Raw genomic sequence first — 16,925 nt, forward strand, 5'->3', positions numbered from 1 at the left:
TTCAAGGCGTCCAATTAAATGGTGACTTTCGATTTATTAGGGCATCTTCTTAAAATGCAACGAATGGAAAAGGTCAGTCAAAACATAGGTGAACTGCCCACCCAGTTGTATGTGTAAAGTGTGGACCATGTCAATCACTGTGCCTTCCCATAAATTACAGCCGCCTGCCTAGCTGCGACCTAAATGCTATCTCCCACTCTCCGCTTTCTAATGCAGCCGTGCTCACGCCGGAGAGTTACTCAGCTGTTTATAATTAAATTATGATGGTCTTTCTGTCTGCTTTATTTATTGTCTGCAATTTTGGCTAGATTCTGATAAATGGAAGTCATTTAAAATTCTTGCGCTTGGCAGCAGTTAGCTTAGTTTCTCATTACTCATTTGGGTGTAATTTCTGCCATTTATGTTTCCCTCGTCTCCACTGCTTGATTTTGCTCGCAAGACAGTCTCACTCATAGTCATTGAAACGTCACTCTTAATTACTCTAAAATTATTAAAATGTCATACATGCAGTGATAGAAGTGAGCGGGATCGGAAGGGCACGGCGTTCCCCTACTTTTTAAATGTAACACAGTCCGTTCCCCTACTTCTTTACTTTAGACATGCGTCCCTGGAACACAATAACAGTCCGAATTTAAACAATATTGCGTGATTGCCCAGCCCTGTGAGTTACACATTAAGGAAGGCATCTGCAGTTGCCACGACCTCCTCCCCCTTCCCCTCGGTGTCTGGGGGCAGGGGCCTGCAAAGCAACACTGTAGGAGCAATCAATCAGCAGCGAGAATGGCTACCTCTGGTGGCCCTGCAGCTAGAGTGCGATTTACACCTCATTTAGTGAGGAGGCCCCTGCCTGCCCCCACTGTGACCAATACAATAGTCACAACAGGATGAATTTTAGGCACCACCCTTGACCTCATCTGCCCTTTATTTTCGGCTCACACAGACTGACTACGCCAAAAGGATAGGAAATGCACTCCGTTGTAGAACTCATGGCAGACTTTGCCCAAACCATGGCGCTTTAAAAAACAAGCATTTACAATGCAATAGGTGTCGTATTTTTAAAACTTTGACCTATTGGTATTGTAAATGACAAAATCTTTTAATATTGCACGGTTTTTTAAACATATATAAAAGGCATTGTTATTTAGAATACCAATAGCTCAAAATCTCGCAAATGTGAGACCTATTGCATTGTTAATGCTAGTTGAAGTTGGTCATTGTGCAGAATAGAAATGAAGTGCCAGTGCTGACATTTCTACCAGCCAAAACTGATGCACTGTGGGATGGAAACCTCAGACCATTTGGAAAGTCGTCTGTGGCCACCAAAGCTCTACAATGCCATATCAGTGACAGATAGCATAGGCAGCCACAGTGTTACCGGTTCCATCTATACTTGCTCTGTGCCCCCACATGCCACACTGGGACTATATGCCCAAATTATGCCCTCGTTGGAAGGTATGTTCAGGTCTCTCTCATAAGGTGTGTTCCCAGGAATTTCATGTAGATGCTTGTAACATTGCCCAAATAAGATGTGCAAGTGTGTGCGTCTCCCATCGCATATTATGCTTTGTCTTTTGTTTCCTCCAAACCACTTATTTTGGTCTTCCAATCTGCTTGAGCCCCTTTTGTGGAGCTCTCGCCTTGCCAACCTGTAGGTAGTCATCCCTCTAACTTCATTCTTCAGGCTTGAGAACTCACCTACTGACAACCGATAACTTAGGAATACCTCTCTTCCATCTTACCAAACTGTGCGTCAGCAGGAGCAACCTGTAAATATTAAATTTACCCTAACAGCATGTTTCCCATGTTCGCCTCTCACTCACCACTTATATAATGTCTTTGTATGCGTGCAACTGATAAATTTAGTAAAAAACCAATTCGGCACTCTGGCCTGCATTGCCCCAGGGAACCAACAAATATGAATCAAAATACAGAGCAAAGTTATAGGAGCTGGCATTATATGCACAAGTACATCCATGAAGATAATCACGTATAACATTTGAGGTATGTTTAACACTTCAAAAACAATAGTTTTGTAAGTTTAAAATAACATAAAAAAACTGCCGGTCAAATCGAGAGGGCCATCAGAATAGACATAGTTTATGAAAGGTTTAAGGAGGCGTGAGGAGATTGATATTAAGTGAGGGCATGCAAATCGGCCACACACTGAAATCATTTGCAGACATTTTGTGTTGATTGCTCTTTATTCAAAGGTTCATATGCATAGTATTCCACGGATCCCATTACGGTTGTAATCCGTGATTTTCCTGCTTGACCCACAACCGTCATGTGATCTGTCTGCCCACTTGCAGCTGTTAGGATCTGGGCATAGATCGCAGCTACTTTGTGTCCATAGATTGTTGGGACCCGATTTTGGTTGTGTTGAGTAAAATTCCCTTTAACGTGGGTGTTTATCTGCTAATTACAAACCAGGTAAAAATGTACAGATCTGTATATGGGACTGTGTTCATTCACCGTGGGATATAGACAGGACTACTGGAATTATGTGACAATGATGAACCAAATTATGCAACTGGGTTGACTAATTTATGCAACAAGAAAAGGGACGTTACGTTATGCGGTGTAAAACGGCACATATACATTATTATGTCTTTTTGTGCATGTTAATAATTGGAAAAGGTTCCACCTTCTTCCTAACAGTGTAGCACTCAAATACTGAAATAGACAATTAAAAGGTGACCAGTCAACTTTTGCGAAGCCCCCCCCCACGTACGCCAACACGTCGCGTGTTTTTTTAGTAAATTGTGATGCGTTCCCGATAGAAACAGAATTTTGTTTTGATAAAATCTGCAAGTTAAGGATGATGTGGCTAATCCATAATTATGCGGAAAAAACACACCCACAGAATTGCATAGTTCAACCTGCCCGGGATATAAAGTCGAGGTCAACTACATTACTACTCAATCCAGTTCATTTTTGCTGGCTACTGGAAGTACGTGATTGTACTGCTGAGGAGATTTCCCTCATAAATATGAATATGCTGCACTTGCATAATAATTGAACATCTCAGGCATAATATACAGCTGTGACCCAAACAATTTTGTTTCTAGCTCGAGCCGATGTGAGATTCGTAAGAGAAAGCGCCCAATGTGGTGTTGTTAAGTGTTAGACATCTTGGAAAGCTTAACCAATCAACTTTAGTTACTGATTGCAGCATTCGGATATTACACTGGTATTAACTTGGTGAAATTTACACCCTGGCAGAATTCATTAGTGTTAAAATAACAGCATGGGAAACTAATAACAGGATGCACTGTGTTACACCGCATAATTTCTAATTTTAATTTAGACAAGTATGCTTTATAACCCATAACTCCTTCGCCCTTTTACACTGCTGTATCACCATAAATCAGATGAGTGACATCTTCTACTGTCCTTCTGGGACACGCACTGTTTCCTAATGCATCTTGGCCGCTGTTTGCGACACTTATAGTCACCCTCACTTGCTTAGGGAGACCAGCAATGGCCTGTAATCAAATATATTTAAAGGTAGGCCCACCGGGAAATAATGGTAACTAGTCCAGGAGCATTAGTATAAACAATAAGTGCATTCTGGGATCTGTAGTGCTAGCATTAGCACTGCAAATTGGGTCTGCTTGTAAGTTCGTAGCGCATTGTGTCTAGGCTTAAATATGGTCGGTGGAATTTCGGTGCCGTTTTACCTGAAACTCACTATTATTTATCATCATAAAATGGTATTGGTCAAATCAATGTTATCTTCCTCAGCCCAGCTGTGAAACAGGAATACATCGAAGCCAAGAAACCTTGCACGGAGTGCAATTTGCAAAATGTGCAGATAGATAATGCGTAACATTGTAGCATTTATATAGCGCTTTTACCACTGTGTGTGTGGAGGTGCTGCAGCACTTGCCCACATAGCAAAAAACAAGATGATGCGAAGGAACCGATCAAATAATATTTTTCACAACATATGAAGGAAACCTCAAATTACTCCTTCACAGAAAGTTATTTATATATTGAAATTAATCATCTGCTAATCATATCATTGTCTGGACACAGTTTCATTTGATAAATCTCTTTTATCAACATATAAATAAAGTTCCAAATATTCATTTCATACGTAATTCAGTGAACATCGGTCCATTACTCAAACAAAAAGCATAAACACAAACAACAAAAGGCATTTACTCCTTTCCTTATTCCCCTACAAATAATAATGGATGTTGACACTATTATCGTGAGCATTCCATTGTTTGAAGTCGCCCCATTCGATAGTACTAGGAGGTAGTAACCGTTATACCTCTTCCACAATTTATTAGTACTATGTATTTCAATTTAAACAATGATTTAAATTCTTCCGGGGCACTTAATATTCAACAGTAGTCGACGCGTTTCAGCCCAACTTGTTTGCGGGCCTCATCAGGACAAGGGTATATAAGGATTTATCTCCTGGCACAACATCAAGTCCGCAGCCGTCCGAGATGTCTAATTACCCAGCAACATGGAATCCATGGCGAGTACTGTTCTATTAGGCCATGGCCATCCGGGTCAAACAAATGCACTGGGGGCGTATGAATCACCAACCCCGCACTGGCGTATATTTTTCTTGAAAAATCTTGCAAAATTATTCGAAGTCTCCCGCTGGTGTTCCAAATCTCCACACGGTTCCCGGATGGAATCACGTGACCGGAGGACTTGCCCACAGGCACACCTGTCAGGCTGTGTAGCTGATAGAGTGATATCTCTGTTTTGATCCCACGTGGGAAGTGCTTCCTTGGCATGCGTGATGACCTTGGAGGAGCGGTTACCCAGTTATGGGACGCAGGATTTAACAGTGTGTCTAATGGATGAACAGTGAGAGAAAAGTAGCTTAGCCAGTGCCCGTTTTTATTCTGATGTTAAGAGTTTTGTTGTCATGAGTCAAATTCCTGCAAGTACACCAAACTAAGGGGCATATTTACGAGGACCTTGCATCCTGTTTGCACCACAGAACGCGGTAAATGAACAATGCAAATCTCCAAGTCATATTTATGAAGCTACTCATAGCCACTTTGCATGGCTTTGAATGGTTTAATAAGTATGAGTAATGCGACACAGTGCAAATCGCCGCTTTTCCTTCCTCTGCACAAGGGACATGTTGTAGTGGGTGATTCCATGCAACTCCTGTGGATTTTGATGCTTTCCTAGATTTACAATGACTTGTAAACCTGGGAATCTATCAAAATCTAACGCCTCCCCAATGGAGGCACAACAAGGAGAAATATCTTTATTTCTCCCAGTTGTTCTCTCTTTCTATAAGTGCAGCACACATAGAAAGAGGAAAAAGTCTCTCAGGATTGTTTTTGTGCAGGAAGGTGACCCTTCCTGCACATAAAAAATCCTGCATGCAACCGGGTGCCTGTATTGGCGCTAGGCTGATGAAACAGCGCCAGCACAGGGGGAAAAGACAGAAATGGACAGTATTGGATAAATACGGGGCATTCCTGCCCTTTCCCTGTGACACAGGGCAGCATAGCAAAATAACTGCTGTGCTGCCCTGTGCCACCATTCCTGTATATATGCCTCTAAGTTTGCAACTTCACAGTCTCTCTGCTTCATGCACAAGCACTTTTAACATGTGCTGCCTGCTTTGGGGCCACTGCAATTATGCAGCAATGAAGGACAAAATTATGTTGCAGTGTTGGCTAAATTATGCAGCAAAGAAAGGCTGCTGCGTAATGTGTGGTACATTTTCTGATACTTTATTATTTTGACTTTTTTACACATACTAACAGTCTCTGTAAAGCTTTTGCCTCATTAACACCAGTTTAACATACAAGTGCAGCAGCGAGAACGGTGACCAGTCAACCTTTGTAAAGGGCCTTCTACTTTACAGCAACACAAGTCGTGTGTTTTTATCCGTTTGTTGTTGGGGAGAGGAGTTGGCCTAACGGCTAGGGTGGTCGACCTTGAATCTGGGGAACCGGGTTCGAGTCTCGGCAATGACGATTCACTTAATCTCCCTGTGCCTAACAAAAGTGAATGTGTACTCATGTAATGCAACGGTGGTGCTGTTTAAAGTGCTCTGATACCCGATTCGGGTCAAGTTTGTGCTATATAAAGCTCTGTACAACAACAAAAAAAAAAGATGTCTTAGTTAAAACCATCAGATTATGCGGCCGATGATGTTTTATGTCGAAAATATGACAAAGCTATTATTATGTGGAAAACATTTGCAAACTAGGATATTTTGCGATTCATGTTTGAACTTCCTCATGCAGTCTATGTTGGGTGGTATTTCTAGACATCTACAGTGCTCACGGTTAGGATGAAGGTGTCTAATAGTGATGTCAGAGGATGGTAGTCTGAAGGGGAGAAAATAACTGATTGAGATAATCAGAGGACCTCTGCCTATTTCTGACTCTAGCAATGTTTGAGTCTCATAATTTCAGAATTGATGCATTTTCATTTCTCATTGCTAACAAACTTGAATAATAATTACACAAACTACTAATATAATAATTGTATCTCATTCATCTGATATTGCTAAAAGCATCTGCAAAATCAACACGCCTAGGTTACTTTAGGTGTATATTTTCATTTTTGAGTGCCATTTCTAGATACAATAACAGGAAACCAGGAGGCATCTAATGCAGGCGTCATGACATGTTGCATGAAGCACAAAAAACGTAGGACTACAATATTGCATGGACCGAGGGGCTCAGAATGATGTGCTCAACAGTGCTTCCCAACATGTGGGGCCTCCTGTCATAACATTTAAACCCAACTTTTATGTTCAGAAATGCTTAGAAAAAGGGAGAAGTGCTGATGAAAGAACCCTCATGAGTTGGAGACAAATGGCACCTGGTTCCACTTATAAGCGTATTTGGGACATTCTGTGATTGAAAACGTATCCCACATTGTAAATGTATTTTAATGTCAAACTAATTGAAGCATCTTGCACAATAAACTTGGCAGACAGGTAGACCACACATCTCCCTTCCCCAAAAGAAGACAAAATCAATAAACATTAAATAAAATCAGCAAAATACAAAACAATAAGACTTAAATTAAATCTGCAGGGTAACTAGGTCTCATGGACACCCTGGAGGATTTCCTAGGACAATTCAAACTCCCACTCACTTCTTCACCAGTATGACATGTTATTGTCCTTATCTGAATCAATCTTCACACCACGTTTCAACACCCTACTACACACACAACTACCCTATTTAAGTTCCAGATACGATGATCCTGAGTTTGGATTGCGTTGTTGAATGTTTTAATCACCTTAATAGGTTTCATGAATTTAGACAAGAAGCTTCCTAACAAACCAGGACGTTTAATCCTGACCCAATCACCAACACGTACAATAGTTTTCTTTACAGCATGTTTTTTTATCAAAGTATGCTTTCCTTAGTTTCCCTTTTTCCTCTTCTACTCTTAACATCTTTTCACCATCACACTCCTTCTCCTTACCTCTTAACAATTCATATTTATTGACCCAGAAAGGTTCAACACACGTATTGGGAAGTCTACCCCGAAACAATAAAAAAAAGGAGTCTACCCAGTAGTTGTATGTGGAGTCAATCTGTATTCCTCAATTTTTCCAATAACCTCTTTTTTCCAATCCATTCCAACACTTTTCGCCAAAGCAATGGTCTCTTTAACAACGTTATTACATCTTTCAACCATCCCATTGGCCTCTGGGTGATAGAGAGCAGAAGTCTTATGGACAATCCTTTTAGAAGATAAGAATTGCTCCATTTCCCTTGAAATCAGTTGAACACCATTATCCGATAGAAAAGAAATAGGCAAGCCTTCCCTAGCAAATAAGCACTTCAAACACTCGATCACACTACCAGTATTGACAGTAGATAAGAAGAATACCTCAGGCCACCTCGAATACATATCGATGACAACCAACAGATATATTTGAGTTTCTTTCCCTTGTATAGGACCAACAATGTCCAAAGCAATCTCTTGCCACGGTCCATTCGGACGTTTCCTCAAAACCATGGGTTGTTCATAAGTACACTTAGATTTGTCACTGATGGCACACGAAACACAATCTCTAATGACACGCTCAACCATTCTGTCCATACCAGGCCACCAATAAGACATGCAAAGTCTTTCCTTACACTTAGTTAACCCCGAATGAGCCACATGCACGGAGTCAACTAATTCTTTCCTGAGACTAGTAGGGGGAATTAATCTTGTCCCACGAAATAACAGATTATTGTCCACTGACAATTCATTCCGTACACCCCAAAAACATTTTGCATCATCCGACACTTCTTTATTTGAGCTCCACCCTATCTTTAATATGGTTATCACCTCACACAAAGTCGCATCCTTCTGTAATTCTTCCAACCATCTATCCTCCGAAATGATGCTATGATCCACCAATCAGACGATTTCATCATCCTCTGGATTGTCCTCATGCAAACTGTCACATGGCACTAAACGTGAAAGAACATCAGCGACTCCATTTTCAATACCAGGAATATACTTGATCATAAAATTATACTCCTGTAAACCAATCACCCACCTGGTTATCCTACCAGAAACGAGATCTAAACCTTTCTTGCTGAAAATCTCAACCAATGGTTTATGATCTGTATGCACCACAAAATCTACACCCCACAAGAACTTCTTAAGTTTCTTCACCGCCCAAAACACAGCCAAAGCTTCCCTCTCCACAACAGAATATCGTGTTTCAGGATCTCTAAGACTTCTGGACAAAAACATTATGGTTTGCAGACCGTTAGCACCACACTGCTTCAATACAGCTCCCAGCCCCTTCTCACTCGCGTCAGTCACCAATATGGATTTATCAGAAGGGTCAAAACTCTTCAATGAAGGGGCTAGCCCAAGCTTTTCCTTTATAGCCACAAATTCATCTTCACACCTATCAGACCACAAGAATTCTTCACCTTTTCGACGTAATTTTCTCATGTTCACAGTTGCTACAGCAAACCCCTTTACAAATTTAGCATAATATTCGATTATCCCTAAAAATTTCATTAGGTCAGACTTATTGGTAGGAGAACACATTTTTGTGATAGTTTCAACTACCTCAGTTTTGGGCTTCACACCTTCCCCAGAAATGCTATGTCCTAGGTAATTGATGGTATTGGACTTAAATTTACATTTCTCAACCTTGATTGTGAGGTTATGCCTACTCAAACCCTTCAGCACAGATCTTAATCTATTGTCATGTTCCATATCATCTTTTGCAAAGACCAAAATGTCGTCTTGGTAGACACATACTCCGGGAAGATCCTTTAATATTCTTTTCATCACCCGTTGGAATACTGAGGAAGCAGATACCAAACCAAAAGGCACTCTTCTAAATCTAAAGGTACCAAATGGAGTGATGAACGAAGTACAGTCTCGAGACGACTCATCCAGTTCAATTTGATGATACGCTGAAGTAAGATCTAATGTGCTGAATACCTTTGCCCCATCAAGTAAAGTCAACAGTTCGGTAATATTAGGCAATGGGTATCTGTCCACCACAACACACTTATTAAGTTGTCTTAAGTCGATGCACAGACGCAAATTCCCATTAGATTTGCGTGCTGCAACGACCGGAGCCAACCATTCCGATCCCTCAACTTCCTCGATGATCCCACAACTACTCAGTTTTTCTATTTCCTTTTTCATGTCTTCCCTAACCGATAGTGGAACACTTCTCACCTTGCAATGCACGGGAACTGCATTTGCTGTTAACTGTATCTTATGTCGATACCCCTTCAAACAGCCTAAGAAATTCAGATTTCAGTTTGTGAGCATACATGTCATCAGCATTTTTATCCACAGATTGAATTCTATCTCTCAACTGTATGGGAGAATCAGCATTTGGATCTAGAAACACCCCTAGATCCCCTTGATGTAACCAACTACTGATGCTGTCTCCACGCTTTGAAACATAAATCTTTCCATTAATCAGCCGATTTTTATATTCTATTAAACCATTAAAATATCCATGTATCTTTATGGGTTCCCCCCCATAAGCCAAAGGAATGATGTCTGGTTTCATAAGTGTAATCTTTCCCTTGAGCTTGGAGTCATAAAACTTATTTGATACAATGGTAATCTTTGCACCAGAATCAAATAGTACCTTAGTACGTTCTCCTTCTACTACAATCTCATCATAAGGGCATGATTTTTTGCTAGTTTTTGTTTCAACCTGTACCACGATCTGCCCACAAACCAAATTCGCAGAATTAGGTTCTCCCCAATCCCTTTGATATATTTCTACTTCTTTGACCTTTGTTTTGGGTTTTGTTTTGCAGAAAGCAGTGAAATGTCCCTTTAATTTGCATTTTGAACATGTTTGACTGAGAGCCGGACATTTTTTATCGTTAGCTAAATGTCCCGCCTTGCCACAGCTATAACACTTTCTTTCGGACACTATTTTGTCAGAATGTATTTTATCGTTAGAATCATGTTTTTCTGTTTTAATCTTTACTATCTCAATATTAGCCCCCTTTTCTGCATCCTTCTTTATGACAGCAACACATTTCAAAGAATGTTCAATACGTTTGGCAACAGTTAACACCTCATCAAGAGACGGTTGGTCTCTTAACCACAATTCTTCTCTAATTTTTTCCATGCTACAACCAAACATAAACTGGTCCCTGATGCGTTCATCAGTTAAGTTTTCGAATTTGCATGAGGAGGCAAGCTTTCTTAATTGGGTTATATAATCCTCAATTGTCTCATCAGTAGATTGCATTCTCTTAGCAAACTGATAACTTTCAAGGATTGTGCTGACTTTGGGCAGATAATGCTTATCAAGCTTCTTAATGCAGATCTCATAATCATTCAGACCCCTAGCATCATCAGCTGAAATTCTGGTAAATTATCAAACACATCTTGACCTTCAGATCCTAAACAGTGGAGTAATAAGGACGACCTTCTTTCAGCACTTAATGAGGGACCACAGACCCTGGCATATCTCTCAAAAACAACCTTCCATTTTTTCCATTTAATTGGAGGAGAACCAGGACACGATAAAAAAAAAATGGTGCTGCTGTAACATTTTGCATAATTGCAAGAGTTCTTAAAACAAATCTCTAAATACCAGTAACAAAATTCACCTGTACGCTTCCCCAAAGGAATGCAATGCCCACAGTTCCCTCAGGTATTGATTCACCTATACGTTTGCCCAAATCGAATGTAATGCCAATTGTTTTCTCAGGTATAACCCCAAAATGAAAATATATATCGCTGTTTCAGTGTTGAACCACCATTTACATCACTTAGATAAAATTACAAACTCTATAACAGTATCTATACCATATTCCTTCTGCAATTATAAGTTAAGGTTTTTTTTCTTTTTTTTTTAACAATATAAATATATCATATACTGTAACAGAATGACGATGATCCACGGAGTTGCCGCTGGTCATGTACTATGCTCAATATTTATGCTCTGATCCACGCAAACGCTGTAGAATCCAGGAAGACGCGATGTTAAGAAGCGCTGCCGGTTGCTACGCAACCGTACACAAAATGGCCACCACGCACCCTTGCGATAGCATGATACGTGATGACGCAGTACGGAATACAAGAGAGAGTCAATCGTAGATCCCGTTCCAAGAGACAAGAAAGTTCCAGGTATGACGCCCTTCAACGGGTGGAGTACCAATGTTTGTCTTTGAAAATTTTATGATGATCACCGCCGCAAGAGATTAACGTTGTAGAGATGACAACGATAGCCATTATGGATATTGAGTAAACTCGTGCAGCAAATTGTTCAAAAAGCCACCTCTCAAATTGATTCACCAGATGTATAAATAGTTCCACCAAGTTGACAAATGGCAATGAAAACACGATGAGTGAAGCACAACGACGATCCCGCAGGAAGTGAAAGCTTCACTCGTTAAGCTTCGCACGCCAAAGATGTAAAGAAACGTTAAGCAAAGGCACACATCCAGCGCAGGCTGTTTGAAGTTGTATACACACCATACAAGACAGCTCACACGCTAAGAAATGCCCGCTTAATGCAATACGATCCGCTTAATCCATGCATGGCAGGTAACACGTGGTACCATGTCCGCTTGATGGCATAAAATACGATTAAATCTGTGTCTTCCTCTTCCTTTTATTTTTTTTTTTTAAATCCACACAAAGTTGAGGAAAAGAGTCTTTATAGAAATCAACTCTTATGTTGAGATCTTCTCTTAGAGATTCCAGTGCCGACTACGCCAGTGAAGCATCTTGCACAATAAACCAGGTAGACAGTAGTTGAGATATTTATTCCAATAGAGAAGATCCCATCCATCAGCCAGCAGTCAATCCAGTAACTGAAGATTTACAGAACATTGTAATGTACAACAGTCCATGACATCAGCAGGTTCTACCATGAGATGCTAACACCCCTCAATGCCACTTCATTAGGGTGACCAGATTCTCAAAACAAAAAACGGGGACAGGTCATAGACATAGAAGTAGGACTACGATTTGCAGTAACCACCGACATAAAAGTAGGACTATTTGACAGCTGTGATAAACATAGAAAAAGGACTACGACAGCTCCCTCCAAGACCGAGATGAAGCATTACAGATGACAAATCAGAGGTCTTTTATCGGCAGTAAGCATTAATTCCATTTAAACAGACTTTGCCTCAACATTTGCTTTAGTCCAAGTTTGTTTTCTTATTAGATAAGTATATATATTGGGATTGTTAACTGAACAATAAAGAAAATTGCACAATCGAAGAGGAGTTTGTGCTCTTGTTTTTGCCACGAGGAAGTGAACGAGTGCATCGCTAGCGAGTTTGATAGATATATATATACACACACATATACACACACACACATTCTGTCATCGTCAAAATCAGATACTGCTGTTTGTAGAATACTCCTTCCCATAAAGCACTCCCCCCTACGTTCAGCGCAGTTGACTGAAATATAAATAATGTTTGCTTTATTTACGTGGAAACATTTACGTACATTAGCATAGTAAATAGTTTAGAACATATAAGACAGGGCTGGCTTTAGTGCTGGTGGCGCCCTGTGCGACAATGTTTGTTGGCGCCCCCCCCAATGACCACCTCCACCACGGATTCTCTCACTAGCACCCTTTAACAGTGACCAAGTCACCATAACCACACTATCAGATGCATTATATATAGCGCCACTCATACCAGTGTAGGGTGTCCAAGCACCTTGCATCACACACACATTACACAGAGACAATCAATCATAAGTGTGTAAATCAGTGTATAGGAAATGTTACATAAGCCAAAGGACTGAAAGTGTAGGAGTCACATGTCATCCATACTGGTAGGCAGTATAGTTTAAGAGTGCTTGGTGTGGAGAAGCACAAACACAGAGTCGAAAAAGAAACAGCATAGTTGGGAGTTTTCTTTAATATTAAGAATCGATTTCTAGCCAGATTAACCCTTTTTGAAACATTAATCAATGTTCTAATAATGTATACTTTGCAGTGTGTATGCAGTTCTAGGATGAAAGTTAATAGCTCACTATTCTATATTAGGACTTTAAGTTATAAATTGCAAGTAGCAAAAAAATGTCTCTTTTGAAAGCAGTAACCCTGCTGATCTGTTTACATCATACGCACTCTGTAATCTATTTGGTACACGTTCTTTGCAGCAGGCATATTAACCCTCTGCACTAACTTCAGCCAAGTCAAAACCTCAACTATACAAAATGCTGATCTGTCTCCAGGAAGATAATTAATCACACTCTTGACATTTATGTGAGGCCTGGTAATTGCTGGGGGAAAGAAACGCTACACGGCGCCCCCAGGAAGCCAGCACTGGTGCGGATAAAACTCTCAGGGTTAAAATACACGTTGCGGGCTTGCAGGCTGGGAGGGCAAGGATTCCTGGATGATGCAGCTCTGATGCAAGGCAGTGTCCCGACGGTGCTGGTAGGGCTGGGGAGGCGTCACGAAGCTGCTGCTGGATTCTGCTGTAGTTTGAGACTGTCCGACCCTCGCTCGCTTTAAGGCAGAGCAGGGTCACGGTGGATTGCTGCAGGCTGTAAAATCAGGGTCATGCCGGTCACAGGTGGTTCTAACCAGCTGCATGATGACGTAGTTGGCGCTGTGTAGACAAAGAGAAGGGAAATCCCGAGAGAACATGTCTCTTCAAAGGATTTCCCTTCCTGCTACAGCGCTCACCTCAGTGACGTCACCAAGCTGTGCAAACAGAGCATGCGCGCAACCGGAACAGTAAAAAACCGGGACATTTCTTTGTTCAACCCGGACACTGTTCTAAAACGGGGACATTTGACTCCATTGGAGTACAGTGTCGGGACACGGGGACATTTCACAAAAAACGGGGACCGTCCGGGCAAAACCGGGACGTCTGGTCACCCTACACTTCATGTGAGATACCACACTAATATATTAAACCTCAAATAAACGTGTATCCAGTGGTTGTATTAACTAACGTTATACACTGCAACTGGTCAGTGAAATGCCAAACATACTTAAAATTGGTATGTTTTGCTATTTTTAGCCACACCTCTGACTCCGCCCACTGACCCAATCCTCTGGTTATTCCCGCCTCCTGATGCTCCATCCACATTTCCCCTACTTTTTCTCCCCCACTTCGACCACTGCATACATGGCAATTTGAAACCCTGGCAGCTATGGACAGAACACCCAGTGGATCACAACAAAAACACTCAGAAGGACATGACAGAAATCCCTCTCTTCTCTTCCCTACTGCATGCATACTACAACATCCGATAGTAATCTTCTCCAGTCGCCTCTACCAATGAATACGACAAAGGTGCTACCCTCGATCCCAATTCCTGACAGTTAACAGTAGAAACCACCTCTTCCAATGCCAGAAAGCACAAGAGTGCTCTCTATTTTACAGAAAGGATCACACTGAGACCAAACTAAGGATCTCTCGCCCTGCCCCCTCACCGTTGGTCATGGCGGCTCGGTCCCGTGAGCGCCGCCCACCGGACTATAGAGCCGGAATACTGGGCCTCTCGAGCGCCTCTCGGTACCAAACTCTTCCACACTTCCGTGTCCAGTTGGCAGCAGACAGTCTGCAGAACTTCACTACGTCACACAGGAACGCAACGCCGCCTAACGTCACTAGACGCACGGTCGAGTTTTTTTTCTCCATTTCGACCCAAGAACAACGCAAGCTCCGATTGGATGCGAGCTGCTTTCAACTATTGGCTACTGCACAACAGAGGCACCTCATCAATTTTCTGATAAAGCCGCGATCACTTTAGAAGTTTGATTGTGTAACGAACTGAGAAGCAGTGTTTTACTTTGCTCTTTTCTGTAAAAATATATACTACTGGTCTCGGGCGCAACAATACCTAAACTTGGAGGAGGTGGGCGGTGTAGGGTTGCCACCTGGTCAGTTTTATTTACCGGCGTGGCTAGTATTTTAATGTCTCGATCGGTTAACAACATCACCTAAAACCGTTTTTAGGTCGAGGACTACCGGTCTGCCGAAAGGCAGAACCGGAAGTCGGAGATGTAATGACTTGGAGAAGAGGGGCTTGAACCAGCCCCTCTTCTCCCCTGTTCTCCATTGGCTGGCCTCGTAGAGAAGAGGTCAGTCACTCTGATTAGGCCCCGTCCTTTTCGGATCGGGGGGCGTGTTTTTTGCGAGAAGTCTCAAGGAGGAGACAACAGCAAAAACACGCCCCCGAATCCGAAAAGGACGCTGCGTTTCTCCGAGGCATTTCTGCTCTGCCTCGGAGAAAGGCGGTGGTGTCTTCCGGTGCCCTCGGCTTGTTTCCACATGTACGCGCGCTGATCAGCTGTAAATTTTGCGCTGATCAGATCCGAGCAAGTGTCTGCGCCGGCAATTTGCGCACATGTAAATGATACGAGTGCCGCCATTGGATGTTGAGCGCTAGCCGGGCACCTGCCTATTAAAGCATGAATGATATCGCCTCTGCACCTATAGCGCTTCTTTCTAAAGCATCGCCCCTTCTCCTCGACCCCAGCCCACGCACCCCCTTTCCCCACTGGCTGCTGAGGGTCCATGTCAGGGAAAGGCTCCACCCGTGTTCTTACCCTTTGCCAGACGCCACTAATGACCCTACTACCTCCTTCCCGACAGTTTTCAAACCCAATCTTGCGACAGACATTGTGGCATGACTGCACGGGATACTTGGAGAGTTGGAATGAATCCCCGTGCTCCTTCTCTGCCCCCCCGCCCGCGCCTTGGGGCCACCCCACCAAATAAAAAAACACAAGAATGCTACGTTCTTCAGTATTCTTAACACCACCCGGCCGCATCGACACCGCCTGGACTGAGTGGAAATAAACTACCAGGTGCACGAAACGCAACTACGCACGACGCACCCATGCAGGGAACGCGCGTCCTAATCATCTGAAGAATCAGATTCTTTCCATTTCTACACCCAGCCCTCCACAGCGCCCTGAGTTTAAAGCATGCCCTTTGATGCGCCTCCTTTGGCGTGAAATCGCCCTTTACTAAAGCAGCGCGCTGACGGCAAGGCGCGCAGTTACAGGCGCTATACCTGATGTATACCTGAAGTTTCCTTTAGGAGCACCGAGTGCGTGAGGTGTCCGTAGAGGGCTGCGCGGCTCTCTCAGCCGTCTCCGACTGATAAGATGGGCTAAGAGCCCTCACCGACCCATAACCGCGAGCGGTAACCCCCTGCCTGCTACTGCTAGTGTATACACGGTCCGGAGTGTGTGGGCGGCCTTGGACCTCAACAAGACAGGCTCAACGATGTGCAGATTATGGGTGCTTAAATTAGCAGGTCCTTGACGTTGTTTTTGTTGCCGAGAGATGGGTCGCATTTAATGCTACACGTAGACTGTTGCATTTTACTCCCACATCATTTGTGTGATTGTATTGTGGACCCCGAGATACTCATCGTTTTGTGTATCTCCAAATTAGGCAGACAAGTCAGTTTATTTCATACAAGAATCTTCATTTTCACTCCCTCCACCGCCGTGTTTGTTTGGCAGGTGT

The 16,925-nt window shown here is 42.5% G+C and overlaps 1 protein-coding gene across 2 annotated transcripts in view; it reads right to left on the reverse strand.

The window, feature by feature from the left end:
• TMEM167B (transmembrane protein 167B) overlaps positions 1-15,095 on the reverse strand; it is a 179,975-nt gene extending 164,880 nt beyond the window's left edge. For both annotated transcript variants that reach the window (XM_085651144.1, XM_085651142.1), the window contains exon 1: positions 14,876-15,095. In XM_085651144.1, the coding sequence (XP_085507270.1) occupies positions 14,876-14,885 (10 nt within the window). In that variant the 5' untranslated portion in view covers positions 14,886-15,095. The remainder of the gene's footprint in view (positions 1-14,875) is intronic.
• Between the last annotated feature and the right edge of the window lie 1,830 nt (positions 15,096-16,925).

This window comes from Triturus cristatus, chromosome 1_1, assembly GCF_964204655.1.
Source record: "Triturus cristatus chromosome 1_1, aTriCri1.1, whole genome shotgun sequence".
Taxonomy (NCBI): domain Eukaryota; kingdom Metazoa; phylum Chordata; class Amphibia; order Caudata; family Salamandridae; genus Triturus; species Triturus cristatus.